The sequence below is a fragment of the Pleurodeles waltl genome, chromosome 3_1, assembly GCF_031143425.1.
Source record: "Pleurodeles waltl isolate 20211129_DDA chromosome 3_1, aPleWal1.hap1.20221129, whole genome shotgun sequence".
NCBI lineage: Eukaryota > Metazoa > Chordata > Amphibia > Caudata > Salamandridae > Pleurodeles > Pleurodeles waltl.
In genome coordinates, this window is record NC_090440.1 from 1,964,456,963 (window position 1) to 1,964,471,613 (window position 14,651).

The 14,651-nt window shown below is 45.5% G+C and overlaps 1 protein-coding gene across 2 annotated transcripts in view; it reads left to right on the plus strand.

Moving 5' to 3' along the window:
- The window catches only part of ITGAE (integrin subunit alpha E), an 874,109-nt gene that overhangs the window by 241,281 nt on the left and 618,177 nt on the right, over positions 1-14,651 (plus strand). For both annotated transcript variants that reach the window (XM_069226334.1, XM_069226335.1), the window contains exon 9: positions 8,187-8,338. In XM_069226334.1, coding sequence (XP_069082435.1) covers positions 8,187-8,338 — 152 coding nt within the window. The remainder of the gene's footprint in view (positions 1-8,186; positions 8,339-14,651) is intronic.

Sequence of the window (14,651 nt, forward strand, 5' to 3'; positions counted from 1 at the left end):
ACCGAACCTAGACCCAGAATTAATAACCTTCCTTTTTAAACTGAGTAGAGACCCAAAGATAGGGCTTGAAAGATCTCTCAAATCTTGCCAGGACCGTCTCTTTGATGTGTTGGGCCCTATGAAAATTGATATGCTGGAGGATGCCCATATCAACTAAATTCCTTTGGATATTTATTTACTCAGGGGATGGAGCCAAAGACCCATGGGTTTGCTCAGAAACGCTAAGGCTGGGCTGAAAACCAAGAGAAGTATGGTTGTTCTCTTAAAAAGCAGTCCCAAACTTGGGGATCTTGCAGAGTGGGAACCTTCTGAAAACCCTAAAGGCTTTCTTTTCAGAGAGAACATGATTAAAACCCTAAATAAGTATATTGCAATCTTTACTGCAATGGACAAGGCTCAGTCCAATATTCACAAAGTCTTCAATCCAAGTGTTTTTGGACGGGCTTGCAGCAGGGGACTTTCTACCTGCCAGGGCTCACAAAGGTACCCCTTCTCAAACAACAGACAAGAGGATTCGGCAGAGGCTACCAAGGCAGAAACTTCTCTTCCCAGAGAGGGCGCGTCTTTCGTGGACAAGGCAACAGAGCACGTGGACAAGCCACTGCAGGATATCAGGGTGACTATAACAATTTTACCTTCTTCCCCAGGAAAGGTGGGAGGATGACTCAGATCATTTTTCCATATTTGGGAAACAATTACACAAGACCCATGTGTAGGAAAGTACCCTCTTTCTTGGCATGGGTCGCCCCTTTTTCTGCCTGATGTCAGTGTGTTTGACTGATCACTGGAATCCTGCTAACCAGAACCCCAGTGATTATGCTCTCTCTCCCAAAACTCTGTATTTCATCCCACAATTGGCATACCAGTGCCCCCATGTAAGTCCCTAGTATATGGTATCCAGGGGATCCCTATGGGCTGCAGCAGTTATTCTTCCACCCATAGGGATCCCATGCAAAGGGTTCTGCAGGACTGCCATTGCAGACTGTGAGAACCGGGTGCATGCACTCGTTTTCACTATAGGTCACTGCACCAGGCCACTGTAAGTCACCCCTATGGTAGGCCCTCTCAGCCCAGAGAGCAGTGTGCAGGTACCTGTGTGTGATGGCACTCCTGCACTAGCAGAGGTGCCCCCACAAACTCCAGACTCACTTTCCTGGACTTTGTGAGTGCGGGGACGCCATTTTACACGTGTACTGGACATAGGTCACTTCCTAAGTCCACATACATAATGGTAACTCCAAACCCAGGCATGTTTGGTATCAAACATGTTGGAATCATACCCCAGTACTTGTGAAAGTATTGGTTGTATGATTCAATGCACTCTGGGGGTTTCTTAGAGGACCCCCAGCATTCTGAGGTTTTCCAGGCAGCCCACGCTGCTGCCACCTCACAGACAGGTTTCTGACCCCCTATTGCTTGAGCAACTCAAGCCCAGTAAGGCAGAACAAAGGAATTCCTTTGGGAGAGGGGTGTTACACCCTCTCCCTTTGGAAATAGGTGTTACATGGCTAGGGAGGGGTAGCCTCCCCAAGCCACTGGTATGCTTTGAAGGGCACATTTGATGCCCTCTGTGCATGAACCAGTCTACACCGGTTCATGGACCTCGAGTCCCTGCTCTGGCGCGAAACTGGACAATGGATAGGCGAGGGACCACTCCCCTGTCCATCACCACCCTAAGGTTGGTGCCTAGAGCTCTTCCAGAGGGTCCCTGTGTTCTGCCATCTTGAATCCAAGGTTGGCAGGGAACTCTGGGAGCATCTGAGTGGCCAGGTCAGAGCCCCCTCCTGATAGGTGGCCACCCAGCTAGGTGACCCATCCCCCTTTCAGGGCTATTTAGGGTCCCTCTTTTAGGAGGTTCCTCAGATTCAGCTTGCATGATCCCAGCACGATTCCTCTGCAACCTCCACTTCAACTTCTGACCAAAGAAACTGCATTTGGACTCTCCAGGGCCCTACAATTTGAAACAAAGACTAAGACTTTGCCTGCAACATTGTTTCCATAGCTCCTTCCAGCTTCTGCAATATTTCCCCAGTCGTGCATCATCTGAGGACAGCCCGTCTTCAGTCTGCACAGGAAAGAATAAGGGATCTACCTTGGAGTGAAGGAGTCACTCCCCTGCATCTGCAGGCACCAACAGCAACGATGACCAGCTGCGTGGATCCCCTCTCCTACTGAGCTGCATGAATCCTGCATCACGGATGGTGGTTGGAAGTGGTCCAGACGATTGTCTCTAGCAGCTGTCTAACTTTGGTGGAGGTAAGCCCTTGCTTCCCCATGCAAGACAGTAAAGCTGTGCACTGTGTCTTTTACAGCTGCCAAGGCCTGTTGGCAATTCCTCCAAGGGATCTTCAAGCTTGGTGTAGCTCCAGCCCTCAGCACTCCTCTCTGTGACGCACAGATCCCGGAGTGGCTCTCCTGCGGCATGGGACTCCTTTTTGTAGTGCTGCATGGGCTTCTTTTGCAACTTCTGTGAACCGTCTTGTGGGACTCCTGTGAGTGCTGCCTGTGCTTCTGTGGGCTTTCTGCGACACTGAGGGCCCCTTCTGGCTCCCCCTCCTGGGTACAGTCCTCCTGGGCCTTGCTGGTCCCCAGCAGCGCCACTTTCCACCAATTGTGCGTTTTGCCTGTGCCAAGGCTTGTTGGTGGAATCCAAGCAGGCAAATAAGAATGCAATCTTCCTTCCTGCATGGGACATCACTTGCATCCTCCAGGAACTCAACTCAGACTCCAGGGCTGCATTGCTGACTGTTCTTCCTCACTGTTGACCAACTCCTGCTATCAGCTTGGTGGGTACGAGCTCCTGCCCCCACTGTACTCTGCTGTGTCTTCTGGACTTGGTCCCCTCTTTCCACAGGTCTTCCTCTTCAGGAATCCACCGTAGGTTTCTTGCTGTCATCTCTGGGTTTTCCAATTCTCTTCTTTTCTTCTAAGTGGGTGTTTTGGGTAAATTCTAGTAATTTACTCCTGCATTCCTCGTTGCTGGGGGGTGTTGTGGTATTTACCTTTGTGCTTTCCTGGTACCCCCAGTGACCCTCAACACACTCCACTTACCTAGGTGGGGGTGACACTCTTGTATTCCATTTATTTAGTATATGGTTTGTGCTCCCCTTAGGGCCACTATTCTCTATTGTGTTTTACACTATTTGCACTGTTTTCCAACTATTCGTATGCCTATTTCTGACAACTGGTGTATATATCTTGTGTATTACTTACCTCATAAGGGAGTATTACCTCTATAGTATTTTGGTGTTCTGTTACCATAATAAAGTACTTTTATTTTCTAACACTGAGTGTAGTCTTTCATGTGTGTAAGTGCTACGTGTGTATAGTGGTATTGCATGAGCTTTGCATGTCTCCTAGTTAAGCCTTGGCTGCTCATCCACAGCTATCTCAAGAGGGCCTGGCTTCTAGACACTGCCTACACTACACTAATAGGGGATACCTGGACCTGGTATAAGGTGTAAGTACCTTAGGTACCCACCACACACCAGGCCAGCTTCCTGCACCAGGGATTTTAGAAACCATCCAAGGGTTCGAAATAGACTTCTGGGGAGAACCCTTCCAATCTGTTTCACCAAGAGAGCTGAATTTAACACCTACGCAATAGCTCATTGTAGAGGAAGAGGTAAGAATTTTGTTACAGAAAAGGAGCCATCCTACAGGTGCCTCTAGCGGACAGGTTGTTCGTAAGTACTCAGTCCTTAGTGAGGAAGAAGGACAAAGGGAGAAGACCTGCGATAAATCTAAGAAATGTAAACAAATTCCTAGTCTACAGACACTTCAAAATGGAAGGGATCAATCTTCTAGGAGATTTGTTGTTAAAACAGGATTGGTTCGTGAAATTAGATCTAAAAGATGCTTATTTTATTATCCCAATGGCCAGGGAACATCAATCTTATCTTCAATTTACCTGGCAGGGTCATCTTTACCAATTCTTCACACTCCCTTTTGGCCTCTCGTTGGCATCTTGGTGTTTCAGTAAAGTGATGGGGGCCGTAGCATCCTACCTCAGAGAGAGAGGTATACGAATGATCATCTATCTGGACGATATCCTCATTATGTCTCGATGCTGAACGCAGATTAAATATGACAATTTCTCTCCTGCAGAATTTAAGCTTTATTGTAAACAAGGAGAAATCTGTCTTAACCCCTTCCTGGACTCTAGAGGTTTTTGGTTTCACAATAGATACTGTGACGAGGTTTTTAAACTACCCTCAAAGAAGATCACCGAAATACAAAGAGAAATAAGGTTTGTTCTCAAGCGAGAATCCATAACATTGAGAGAACTAGGCAGACTCCTAAGTCTCTTATCATCATCCATTCAATCGATCTTTCCTGGTCTGTTACATTACCAGGCGCTTCAGGAGGTTTGTGGTATGGAGACAAGGTAGTACTGCATGGGTAAGCCAGAAGACAGCTAGCTTGGTGACTGGAGAATGTGGATGCATGGAAATGCAGAATGATTTTTGGATGCTCCCCAGACTCTATTTTGGAGTCGGATGAGAGCTCTGTTAGTTGGGGTGTACGCCTAGGTACACAGGACACTGGTGGTTTGTGGTCACATGTAGAGCGGTCACATCATATAAATTATCAAGAGTTGACAGCAGGGCTCTATGCCCTTATGAGTTTCAAAAATTGTTTGCAGCGCAGAGCAGTACTGCTAAAGATGAACAATGTTTCTGCAGTAGCATAGTTAAATCGGCTTGGTGGAACAAAATCTTCCGACCTGTCAACATTAGCAAAGAAGCTTTGGTTGTTTTGTTTGGAACGCAAGATGAGCCTAAAGGCAGAATATTTTCCTGGGAAGGTTAATGTCAGGTCAGACTGGAATTCAAGGTTTTTATGGGTTTTCAGCGATTGGAAGCTCAACATAGATTGTTTCAGAAGACTATCCCAGATTATGGGCCCTCTGCATTTAGACCTGTTTATGAGCAGAGTTACTTGTCAACTGGAGAGATACTTCTGTTGGATGCCAGACCCGGGTGCTCTGGCAGTGAACGCATTTCTTCAGACATGGAAAGGAACAAATGCACATGCGTTTCCTCCTTTCGCAATGATTCAAAGAGTTCTACAGAAGGTCAGACAGGAGAGCTGCTCTCTTGTTCTGATAACTCTGTTTTGGATTTCACAGACATTGTGCCAAGTGCCTGAATCTAGCTTGCAACATCCCTTTCTTAATGTCTGCAGTGTAATGTCTTTTACTAAACACAGACGGAGATGATCACCCTCTGGTTCTGAATGGGACTTTGAACCTTCTTGCATGGAGAATATCAGGAGAGCTAGAGAAATGTCAGGTTTTTCAGGAAGAGCTGAAGAACTCTTGGACGAATCATGGACACCAGGTACTCACTGTTGACAGAGAGGAATATGACAGTATTGTGTATGTTGGTGCTTCGGAAGGGATTTGGATCCCATGGAGGCTCTTGTAGTGGAAGTAGTAAACTTTTTAGTAGAACATTTTGCTAGGGGCCTTAGATTTAGGAGGATAAATTGCTATTAGTCGGCATATTCTGCAAGGGATAGCCTGATCAATGGCAGATCTGTTGGAAAGAACATTTTAGTTTGCAGAGTACTCAAAAGCATTAGATTAAGAAGGCCTCCTAGATCTAGGCATAATTCATTATGGGATGTAAATTTGGTTCTCTCCATGTTTACTTCTTGGCCTGGCAATAGCTTTTTAGACCTGAAAAGACTCTGTAAAGTTGGCCTCTTTACTCTGTTTAATTCTGTGTTGGAGAGTGTCAGAATTTAAGGCTTTGGATGTAATTAACAGAGTTTATGATGCTTTCGGGTTACCTTTGAGATTACAAAAAGAACAAAAACAATGTCTGAAACAATATTGTACCCACGTTTTGATTCGTGCAAAAATCTTTGTGTGGTGGATTGCAGGAAAGATTATAATTGGTTCTGACTAACTATTGATTTCTTTTGTTGTATCTTTTAAAGTGGTTACTATGGCTACAATCGCTAGATGAGTTAAATGGACTATGCAGTCAGCTGGCATTGACTTGCAGAAATTTAAAGCACCTTCTATGAGAGGTGCAACGGCAAGCTAGTCCTTTTATAAAGTTGGCAGGTAAGAGGATATTTTGAAAGCAGCTGATTGATCTAATTCCTCTACCTTTGTGAAACATTATTGTAAACCAATTGAGCACATGTCTGATGTGGTTCTCAGGGGCTACTAACATGCATAATGGTAGCCTTTGGTCTTGTAATGAAATAGCGATTCTCTAAATGAAATGCCAAGAGAATCTGAATTTCATTAAAGGCATGAAGGTTAACATTATCCCTCCCTCCCTATCTTTCCTTTGCGAATGGTTTGTTTGCATAAAAAAACAGGTTATGAGGAAAGTAATATGTGACTTATTTCAATTGTCTAAATTTATTGATTGATTGCTTATGATAATATTTTTGCTCTTGTCTAGTTTATAAATTCTCAGTGCAAAATCTTTACCAATATTTATTTTTGGTTCCAGATTGTATGCAGTAATACAGTCTACTATAGCGGTTGTCATGGTAGCACTGGTGTTCTCTGTGTTTATTGAATGGAAGAAGGACAAATATTATCCCATAACTGCCCTACTAGAAGACTTCTTATGCTGTTGAACTGTCCTACCTCATTTCTGGTAGACTGGATACCTGGATAAAGATTAGTCAGCTTTTAAAAGAGACAGATTAGTGTCTCCACAGAGTTGTTATATACACTGAGTATTTTGTTCTAGAATGTTTTGTTAGTGATGTTAACTTCTTTAAAGTGTTGCGTGGAGTGGCAATGAAGGAACAAATGCATAATGTTAGCCTCAATGTCTTTAATGAAATTCAGATTCTCTTGGCATTTCATTTGGGAATCACTATTTCCTTTTTACAAGCAACTTGTGACGCTTCAAGTCACCCATACTAAAGAAATGAGTAGCCGCTCAACTGTAGTAAGTTACTTCAATTGTGATCTGGCATCACAATGCCTGCTGCAGAGACTGCATCCGAGACTGCACAGTAGGTCACAGAACAATATCAAAGCTGTAGTTTCAAAAATGAAAAGTAGCCTTTTCTTCTTCTATTCTATTATTTGTCTAGATGAACACTAATAAGCAAAAAGGAAATATTTATTGCAGAATGATTCCAGACCCTCGAGTACTGCTTGCCACAGTAGGTAGTAATCACAATCCACTGGTCATGGGTATGCCGATTCTTCTTCCATGTTATCAGCATATGGTCCAACATGTTTCTTCATTTATGACTCCATCAGAGCTCTTATAATCTCACTGCAACAATCGTACTTCCATAAATTTAAAGTCAATAAATAGTTCAATTCGTCCAATTCATGTTTATATCTGACAAGTACTAAGGAGTTAAGATGCCACAAACAGATGGCACTATGGGGGACCTGATTTCACCGAAGGTCCAGTTTTGAAGTGCAGTCTGATTGAAGCATGCTTCAATGTATAGACACATAAATAATAAATGACGAAACGTGTTGGATAATGAAAAAATATCCATCACTGCTGGATTGTGAATACTAAATACTGTAGCCAGCAGTGCTCTGGAGCTCAGGACTCAATATTGAGGAGTATACCTCTTTTGGGGGTGTTTGTTTGGTAGTACACACACACACACACACACACACACGCACACACACACGTACTTGTCTCTATTAATTCTCTCTCTTCTCTGTCTCATATGCTGGCCAGTGTGTGGTGTCCTCCTATTCTCTCTTGCTCTTTTGTATTCCACTGTGACATATTCTCTTTCTCACCTTTGCTCTCTTAATTTTCCATCTATCAGCCCTAGTCTATTCTCTCTTTCTGTGATCTGTTTTTCTTTTTTTTCTCAGCTCTCTCTTACTTACCTGACTCTATACATCCTCTTTCTCCCTCTTGTTTCCCCCTCTATTTTACTCCCTGCCCCCCACCCACACGCTCAAGGACATGAAACCTTGACCTCACCTTCTCAGTTTAGCCTTCTATATAGCACAACAAAACATTTCCTCAAATTTGTTGCAACTTTGTTGCTTTCTGCTCACTGACTATTTCCAAGAGAACAGGCTGCTTCCAGGTGGCAGCAGTTGTCGTTCGTTATTTTCTTAATCTACTGCCTGTGCGTACAACTGCGGGGCTGCCACGTCGCAGGGGTTGTGGGGCCCTTTCTTACGCCCCTGTAACAAACCATTCTCTCACATTCTGTTGCAGTGCGAGTTCGCCGTAGTGCAGTATGGAACACAAATTAGAACGGAGTTTGACCTGCGACAGAGCCAGAACAGCCAAGCAGCTCTGCGTAAAGTTCAAGACATCAAGCAGTTGTACAATATGACCAAAACAGCCTCTGCCATCCAGCATGTTATGTGAGTATTAGCAGGAAAATTCATATTAAACAAGCGTTAGCAATGCCAACAGTCCTGGCTTATAATTGAGCGTGCCTCTTCATTAACTGGTGAGTGTAGGCAGAGGCGCAGCGTGGTTAGTAAGAATTCAGAAGGAGAGGGTGGGAGAGGGGTCTGAGCGTCAGATTTCCCAGCAATCATGCTGGCACATGATGTTAAAGTAAATTACGAGACAAGCACGAGAGGGGTTTAAGGAGCAATGGAAATGGAAAGTCATGCAGATTGGTATTGGTACAAATTGAAAGAAAACACATTGTTTTGTGAAATAACCAACATTTTTAAGACTTTCCAAGCAGGGAGAGGGATTGTGTGTGTGTGTGCGTTTTTGTCTGTGTGTAAAAATTACTTAGGAAATCCCACAGATACCTCACCATACCCCACAGTGAGCACCTGTACCCAACTAATTATCACAAAATACATTTATTAGGGGTGTAACACCCCAAACATCTCCCCTGAAGCTACGCCTCTGAGTGTAGGTACTCTGTACCTCATCGAACATGCACTCCTTCACTCACCTTTGCACTCATATATCCATTTATCCATTCCCTTGGTCACTCTTACATTCATCCTCTCACCAATCTACAGTAAAATACACACTCAAACCAACGAACACATGGCAAAATAGATCAAAATAATAAATAGAAAAAAGAGAAATGCTCCTTGTTAGAAATGGCCCACAAACTCCACATGTCCATTTGCTCCCAAAGGGAATCTACACTTTAATGAGATTTAAAGGGAGCCCCCATGGTAACCTATGAGAGGGACAGGCTTTGCAACAGTGAAAAACAAATTTAGCAATATTTCACTGTCAGGACATACAAAACACATTACTATGGGCCAGATATATCAAGAAGGCCTTTTGCGAGTCGGAAATAGCGATTTTTAAGAAATCGCTATTTCTGATTCGCAAAATGTAATGTATCACATTTGCGAATCGGTAATAGCGATTTCTTAAAAATCGCTAATGTTAATACCGAATCGCAAATTGCAATACCGGACCCATTTTCACCTATGGGCCTGTATAGGTGCGAATTTTTTGCATTTCCAAAATTGTGATTTCTTAACTAGAAATCACAATTTTGGAAATGCAAAACCCCAGGGTGCTGGGGGCCTAAGGCCCCCTCTGCTGCACCCCAAAATATTTTTTTAGGACATGTAAGGTGCACACATGCCAAACAGGCATGTGTGCTTTACATGTACATTTTAAAAATGCATTTTAAATGCATTTTTAAAATTTGCACATGGTTACCACCAGGTTCAACCTGGTGGTAAATAGCGATTCCTAAATGCCCAATTTGCATTTAGGAATTGCTTCTTACATGTGCTAAGAAATCGCAAATAAGGAATCACTATTTTAGCGATTCCTTAAAATTGCATTCAGAATGTCTTTCATACATTCTGAAATGGCTTTTTGTGTTCGCAAACGGGCATTTGCACCGTTTGCGAATGCAAAAAGCTTTCATACATCTGGCCCTACATGTCCTACCTTAACCATACACTGCACCCTGCCCTTGGGGCTATTTAGGGCCTACCTTAGGGGTGCCTTACATGTAAGAAAAGGGAAGGTTTTGGCCTGGCAAGTGGGTACACTTGCCAAGTCGAATTTACAGTTAAAACTGCACCCAGAGTCACTACCCTGCAGTTGAACCATTGCCTGGCACACCAGGACTTCTAGGGGGGCACACTTACCCCCCTCAAGGGACACACCATCCCCAAGGGCCACACAAGAGTCTGGCTGGCGCAGGTCTCCTGACCTCTGCCCATCTGACAGAGTCTGGATTCCCCCCAACCCAGAAATGGTCTCACCAAGGTCATTCCTGGGGGGCTCCGCTCTCAGAGCTGACCCCTGACCCTCCAGGTTCTCCACTGGGGTCCGCAACGCCCACTCAACCCTCTGTATGGACTTCTGCACCCCCTCACTAGGAGTGGTACTGCCAGACACCAGAACTGGTGGGACGCTGGCTACAGCCGCCCCCCCCCCCCAAGTTCTCCTGACACTGTGGGGTCTCCCTCAACAGATGGCCCTATGGTACAGGCTAGGCTCCCCTCCTGGTGTTCCCTCATGGAACCCTTCAGGACCTGGGACCGGATCTCGGGCACCTTGGGCCTCAACCCATCCCCATTCCCTCTCCTCTGAGACTTGACATGGGGTCCCTCACCCATCCCACTACACTGGGACCTACCTGGGACACTACAATCCTTCCCTACCTCACCTGGTTGGGAAGTTCCTAGACCACTCCTCTCAGGAGCAGCCCCAAATGCCTCTTCAGAATCTCTGGTACTCACCCAGAAGTTTGCCTCCATTGTGAGCTCCCTGGGGTCAGAGAACTCACACTCCACCTGGTGTTGGCGTAGCTCTGAAAAATAAGGACTAGAAATATGCTCTCCAGCAATTACATCACACAGCCCCTCACAAGAATTAACCAAAGTACCCTTCACCCAACCATCCAGTGACTCAGCCTTGAACAAGCACCCCACATCACCCTCCTGAGATTGGTGAGACAGTACTTGACTGTCCCTGACACTCAACCCACACTCTTCTGGGATGTCTTCACACTCCATAACCAGGACTTCTACCTGGGCGAAACCCCTCTCCCTGTCACTCTCACCTAGAGTCAGTAGAGTGTCCCTCCCACTAGTAGGAATATGACTCCCCATGCCAGTTCCCCAATCCACCTCAGGGACCCTGTGCATCACTAGAGCTACCTCATACCCCTGAACCTCCTGGTGTGTGTCAACTCCCTTCTTCAAGTAGGGCCCCACATCTCTGGGCATGTGCACTTCCTCAGCAGCACTGGATATAAAATTGTTGCTGCCACCATTCCAGCTGGACTTAGCCCTCCTGACTTCCAGCTCTTAAAGTTTTAGCTCATAAGCCAAAATCATAGTTTCTATCTCTAAGTCCCTTTTCCACTCGTCAAACTCCCTTTGCATCCTCAACGTTTCTGCCTCCAACTGGCGAGCCCTTTCTGCCTGTCTGTCCTGCACATCTTTAGGAGTCAGACCCTTAGAGGACCTACCTCTACCACTCCTGGAGACCCCCCCCCCCAGGTGTAACAGGTACTTCTACAACACCATGGTGTAGACTCTGCACTTCCCCATCCATATCTTTTGGGTGCCCCCCAGCTTCCTTGGCTGTCACCCAGACCCTCAATGCCTCTTGCAGCTCCCCCTTCCTGGCGGAGCTCTTAATGGGACAGGCAAGATATTCACAGAACTGTTTCAATTGAGCAACTGAGTACCTCTTCAGTTTCCCTAATTCAAACACAGCTCCAGCTGTTGCATCTCCAGATTGAGACATGATGGCAACAAGTGCAAAGTTCCAACAGCAGAAAACAAGTTCCCAATGAAGTAAAAAGAATCAGTCAAGGGATCAGCAAAATCATGGAAGTAAAACTAAAAGGAGTCCCAAAGATTAAAATGAAAGATCACCAAACAAGTAGTATGTGGTCACGTAGTGGTCTGAGATCAAAACAGTAGTGTACATTTAATCACTGTATGTCAAGTACAAATACAAGTCCAAATCCCAACCCCTGATCATGTTAGAAATTGGGTCTTTGGTTGACAGTCAGGTTACCCCCTGTTCAAGCAAGGACCCTCACTCTAGTCAGGGTAAAAGAGAATCACCCTCAGCTAACCCCTGCTTACCCCATTGGTAGCTTGGCAGAGCAGTAGGCTTAACTTCAGAGTGCTAGGTGTAAAGTATTTGTACCAACACACACAGTAACTTAATGAAAACACTACAAAATGCCACAACACCAGTTTAGAAAAATAGGAAATATTTATCTAAACAAAACAAGACCAAAACGATAAAAATCTGACATACACAAGTCAAGTTATGAATTATTAAAGATTAAACTAAAAAATAGAGCTTAGAAACACAAAATGCTTCGATGAGATGTTAACACGGCATTGTGACGGAGTACTTCCCAACAAGCCGACACCAGCGGCGCCAGACACGGAGTCGCGTAGACCCCCAAGTACAGTACCTTTGGTGAAGAGTGAAAACAAGTCGATGTGCGAAGTCAGGGATCGAGGCGTCTGTGCGAAACATTGAATCCACGCACTTCGAGCGGCGTCGGTCATGACGTAGTGCGGCGACTTCCACAGACTTCAGCGGGGCTGCAGCGGCGTCGGCCTGGCGAAGGTCGCCGCGTTCCAGCGAAGATCATGGAGTCAGTTGCAGGCGGCGTCACCGGATTCAGCAGCATTGTCTGTCCGAAGTCGTCCGAAGTCGATTTCCTTGGATTTCCACCAGCTTTCCTTTCAAGGGCCCAGGGACTGGATAGGGCACCACTTGTCTCCAGAGCAGAGTCCCTCCAGAGACTCCAGGTGCTGGTAGAGAGAAGTCTTTGCTGTCCCTGAGACTTCAAACAACAGGAGGCAAGCTCTAAATCAAGCCGTTGGAGATTTCTTCACAAGATGGAAGGCACACAAATTCCAGTCTTTGCCCTCTTACTCTGGCAGAAGCAGAAACTGCAGGATAGCTCCACAAAGCACAGTCACAGGCAGGGCAGCACTTCTCCTCAGCTCTTCTCCAGACAGAGGTTCCTCTTGATGTCTAGAAGTGATCTAAAGTCCGTGGTTTTGGGTGTCCTTCTTATACCCAATTTCCCCTTTGAGGTAGGCCTACTTCAAAGTGAAGTCTCTTTTGAATGTGAAATCCTGCCTTGCCCAGGCCAGGCCTCAGACACTCACCAGGGGGTCCGAGACTGCATTGCGTGAGGACAGGCACATCCCTTTCAGGTGTAAGTGACCACTTCTCCCCTCCCTCCTAGCACAGATGGCTCATCAGGAAATGCAGACTACACCCCAGCTCCTTTTGTGTCACTGTCTAGTGTGAGGTGCAACCAGCCCAACTGTCAAACTGACCCAGACAGGGAATCCACAAACAGGCAGAGTCACAGAAATGGTATAAGCAAGAACATGCTCACTTTCTAAAAGTAGCATTTTCAAACACACAATCTTAAAATCAACTTTACTAAAAGATGTATTTTAATGTTTTGAGCTCAGAGATCCCAAACTCCACATGTCCATCTGCTCCCAAAGGGAATCTACACTTTAATCAGATTTAAAGGTAGCCCCCATGTTAACCTATGAAAGGGACAGGCCTTGCAACAGTGAAAAACGAATTTAGCAATATTTCACTGTCGGGACATATAATACACATTACTACATGTCCTACCTTAACCATACACTGCACCCTACCCTTGGGGCTATCTAGGGCCTACCTTAGGGGTGCCTTACATGTAAGAAAAGAGAAGGTTTGGGTCTGGCAAGTGGGTACACTTGCCAAGTCGAATTTACAGTTAAAACTGCACACACAGACACTGCAGTGGCAGGTCTGAGACATGAATACAGAGCTACTCATGTGGGTGGCACAACCAGGGCTGCAGACCCACTAGTAGCATTTGATTTACAGGCCCTGGCACCTCTAGTGCACTTTACTAGGGACTTACTAGTAAATCAAGATGAACCTCTGTCTAGGAGAAGAGTTGATGAGCTGAGGAGAAGTGCTGACCTGCCTGCAACTGTGCTTTGTGGAGCTATCCTGCAGTTGCTGCTTCTGCCTATTAAAGGGGACAAAGACTGGACTTTGATATTCTAACGGAGGCTGATAACGACGCAAACCCCATGCAGCGCGGTTTTGGGATACTGTGCGACTGGATTTTCAAAGCAACATCGCTGGGCGCGGAATAACCACGCAAGCCTGCCCGACCCGAGGTTGCCTGTCCGGATTGACGCATCGCTCTCTTGCGTGGATGAAAAACGACCCACGCCGACCCCACCGGAGGAGGAACAACGCACGGTCTCGCTTGCAAGTGAGAAATCGACCCATCACTGGCCTTTTCCTACGCACACTCACCCGTGCAGTGTTATTTTGATGCAACCCAGGTACTTTTTCACGCTAACTGTGTTCTCACCTGTTTCCTAAAGTATTTAAGACTCTTATTCTTTAGAAATTAAAAACTTGACTTGTGTATGTTGGATTTGTTTGTCGTTTTGGTCTTATTTTGTTTAGATAAATATTACCTATTTTTCTAGACCTGTGTTGTGTCATTTTCTAGTGTTTTTACTGAGTTACTGTGTGTTTTGGTACAAATACTTTACACATTGCTTCTGAAGTTAAGCCTGCCTGCTCGTCCCAAGCTACCAAGGGGGTTTAGCGGGGGTTAACTGAGGGTGATTCTCCTTTACCCTGACTAAAGTGAGGGGCCTTGCTTGGACAGGGGGTATCCTGACTGCCAACCAAAGACCCAATTTATAACACCTG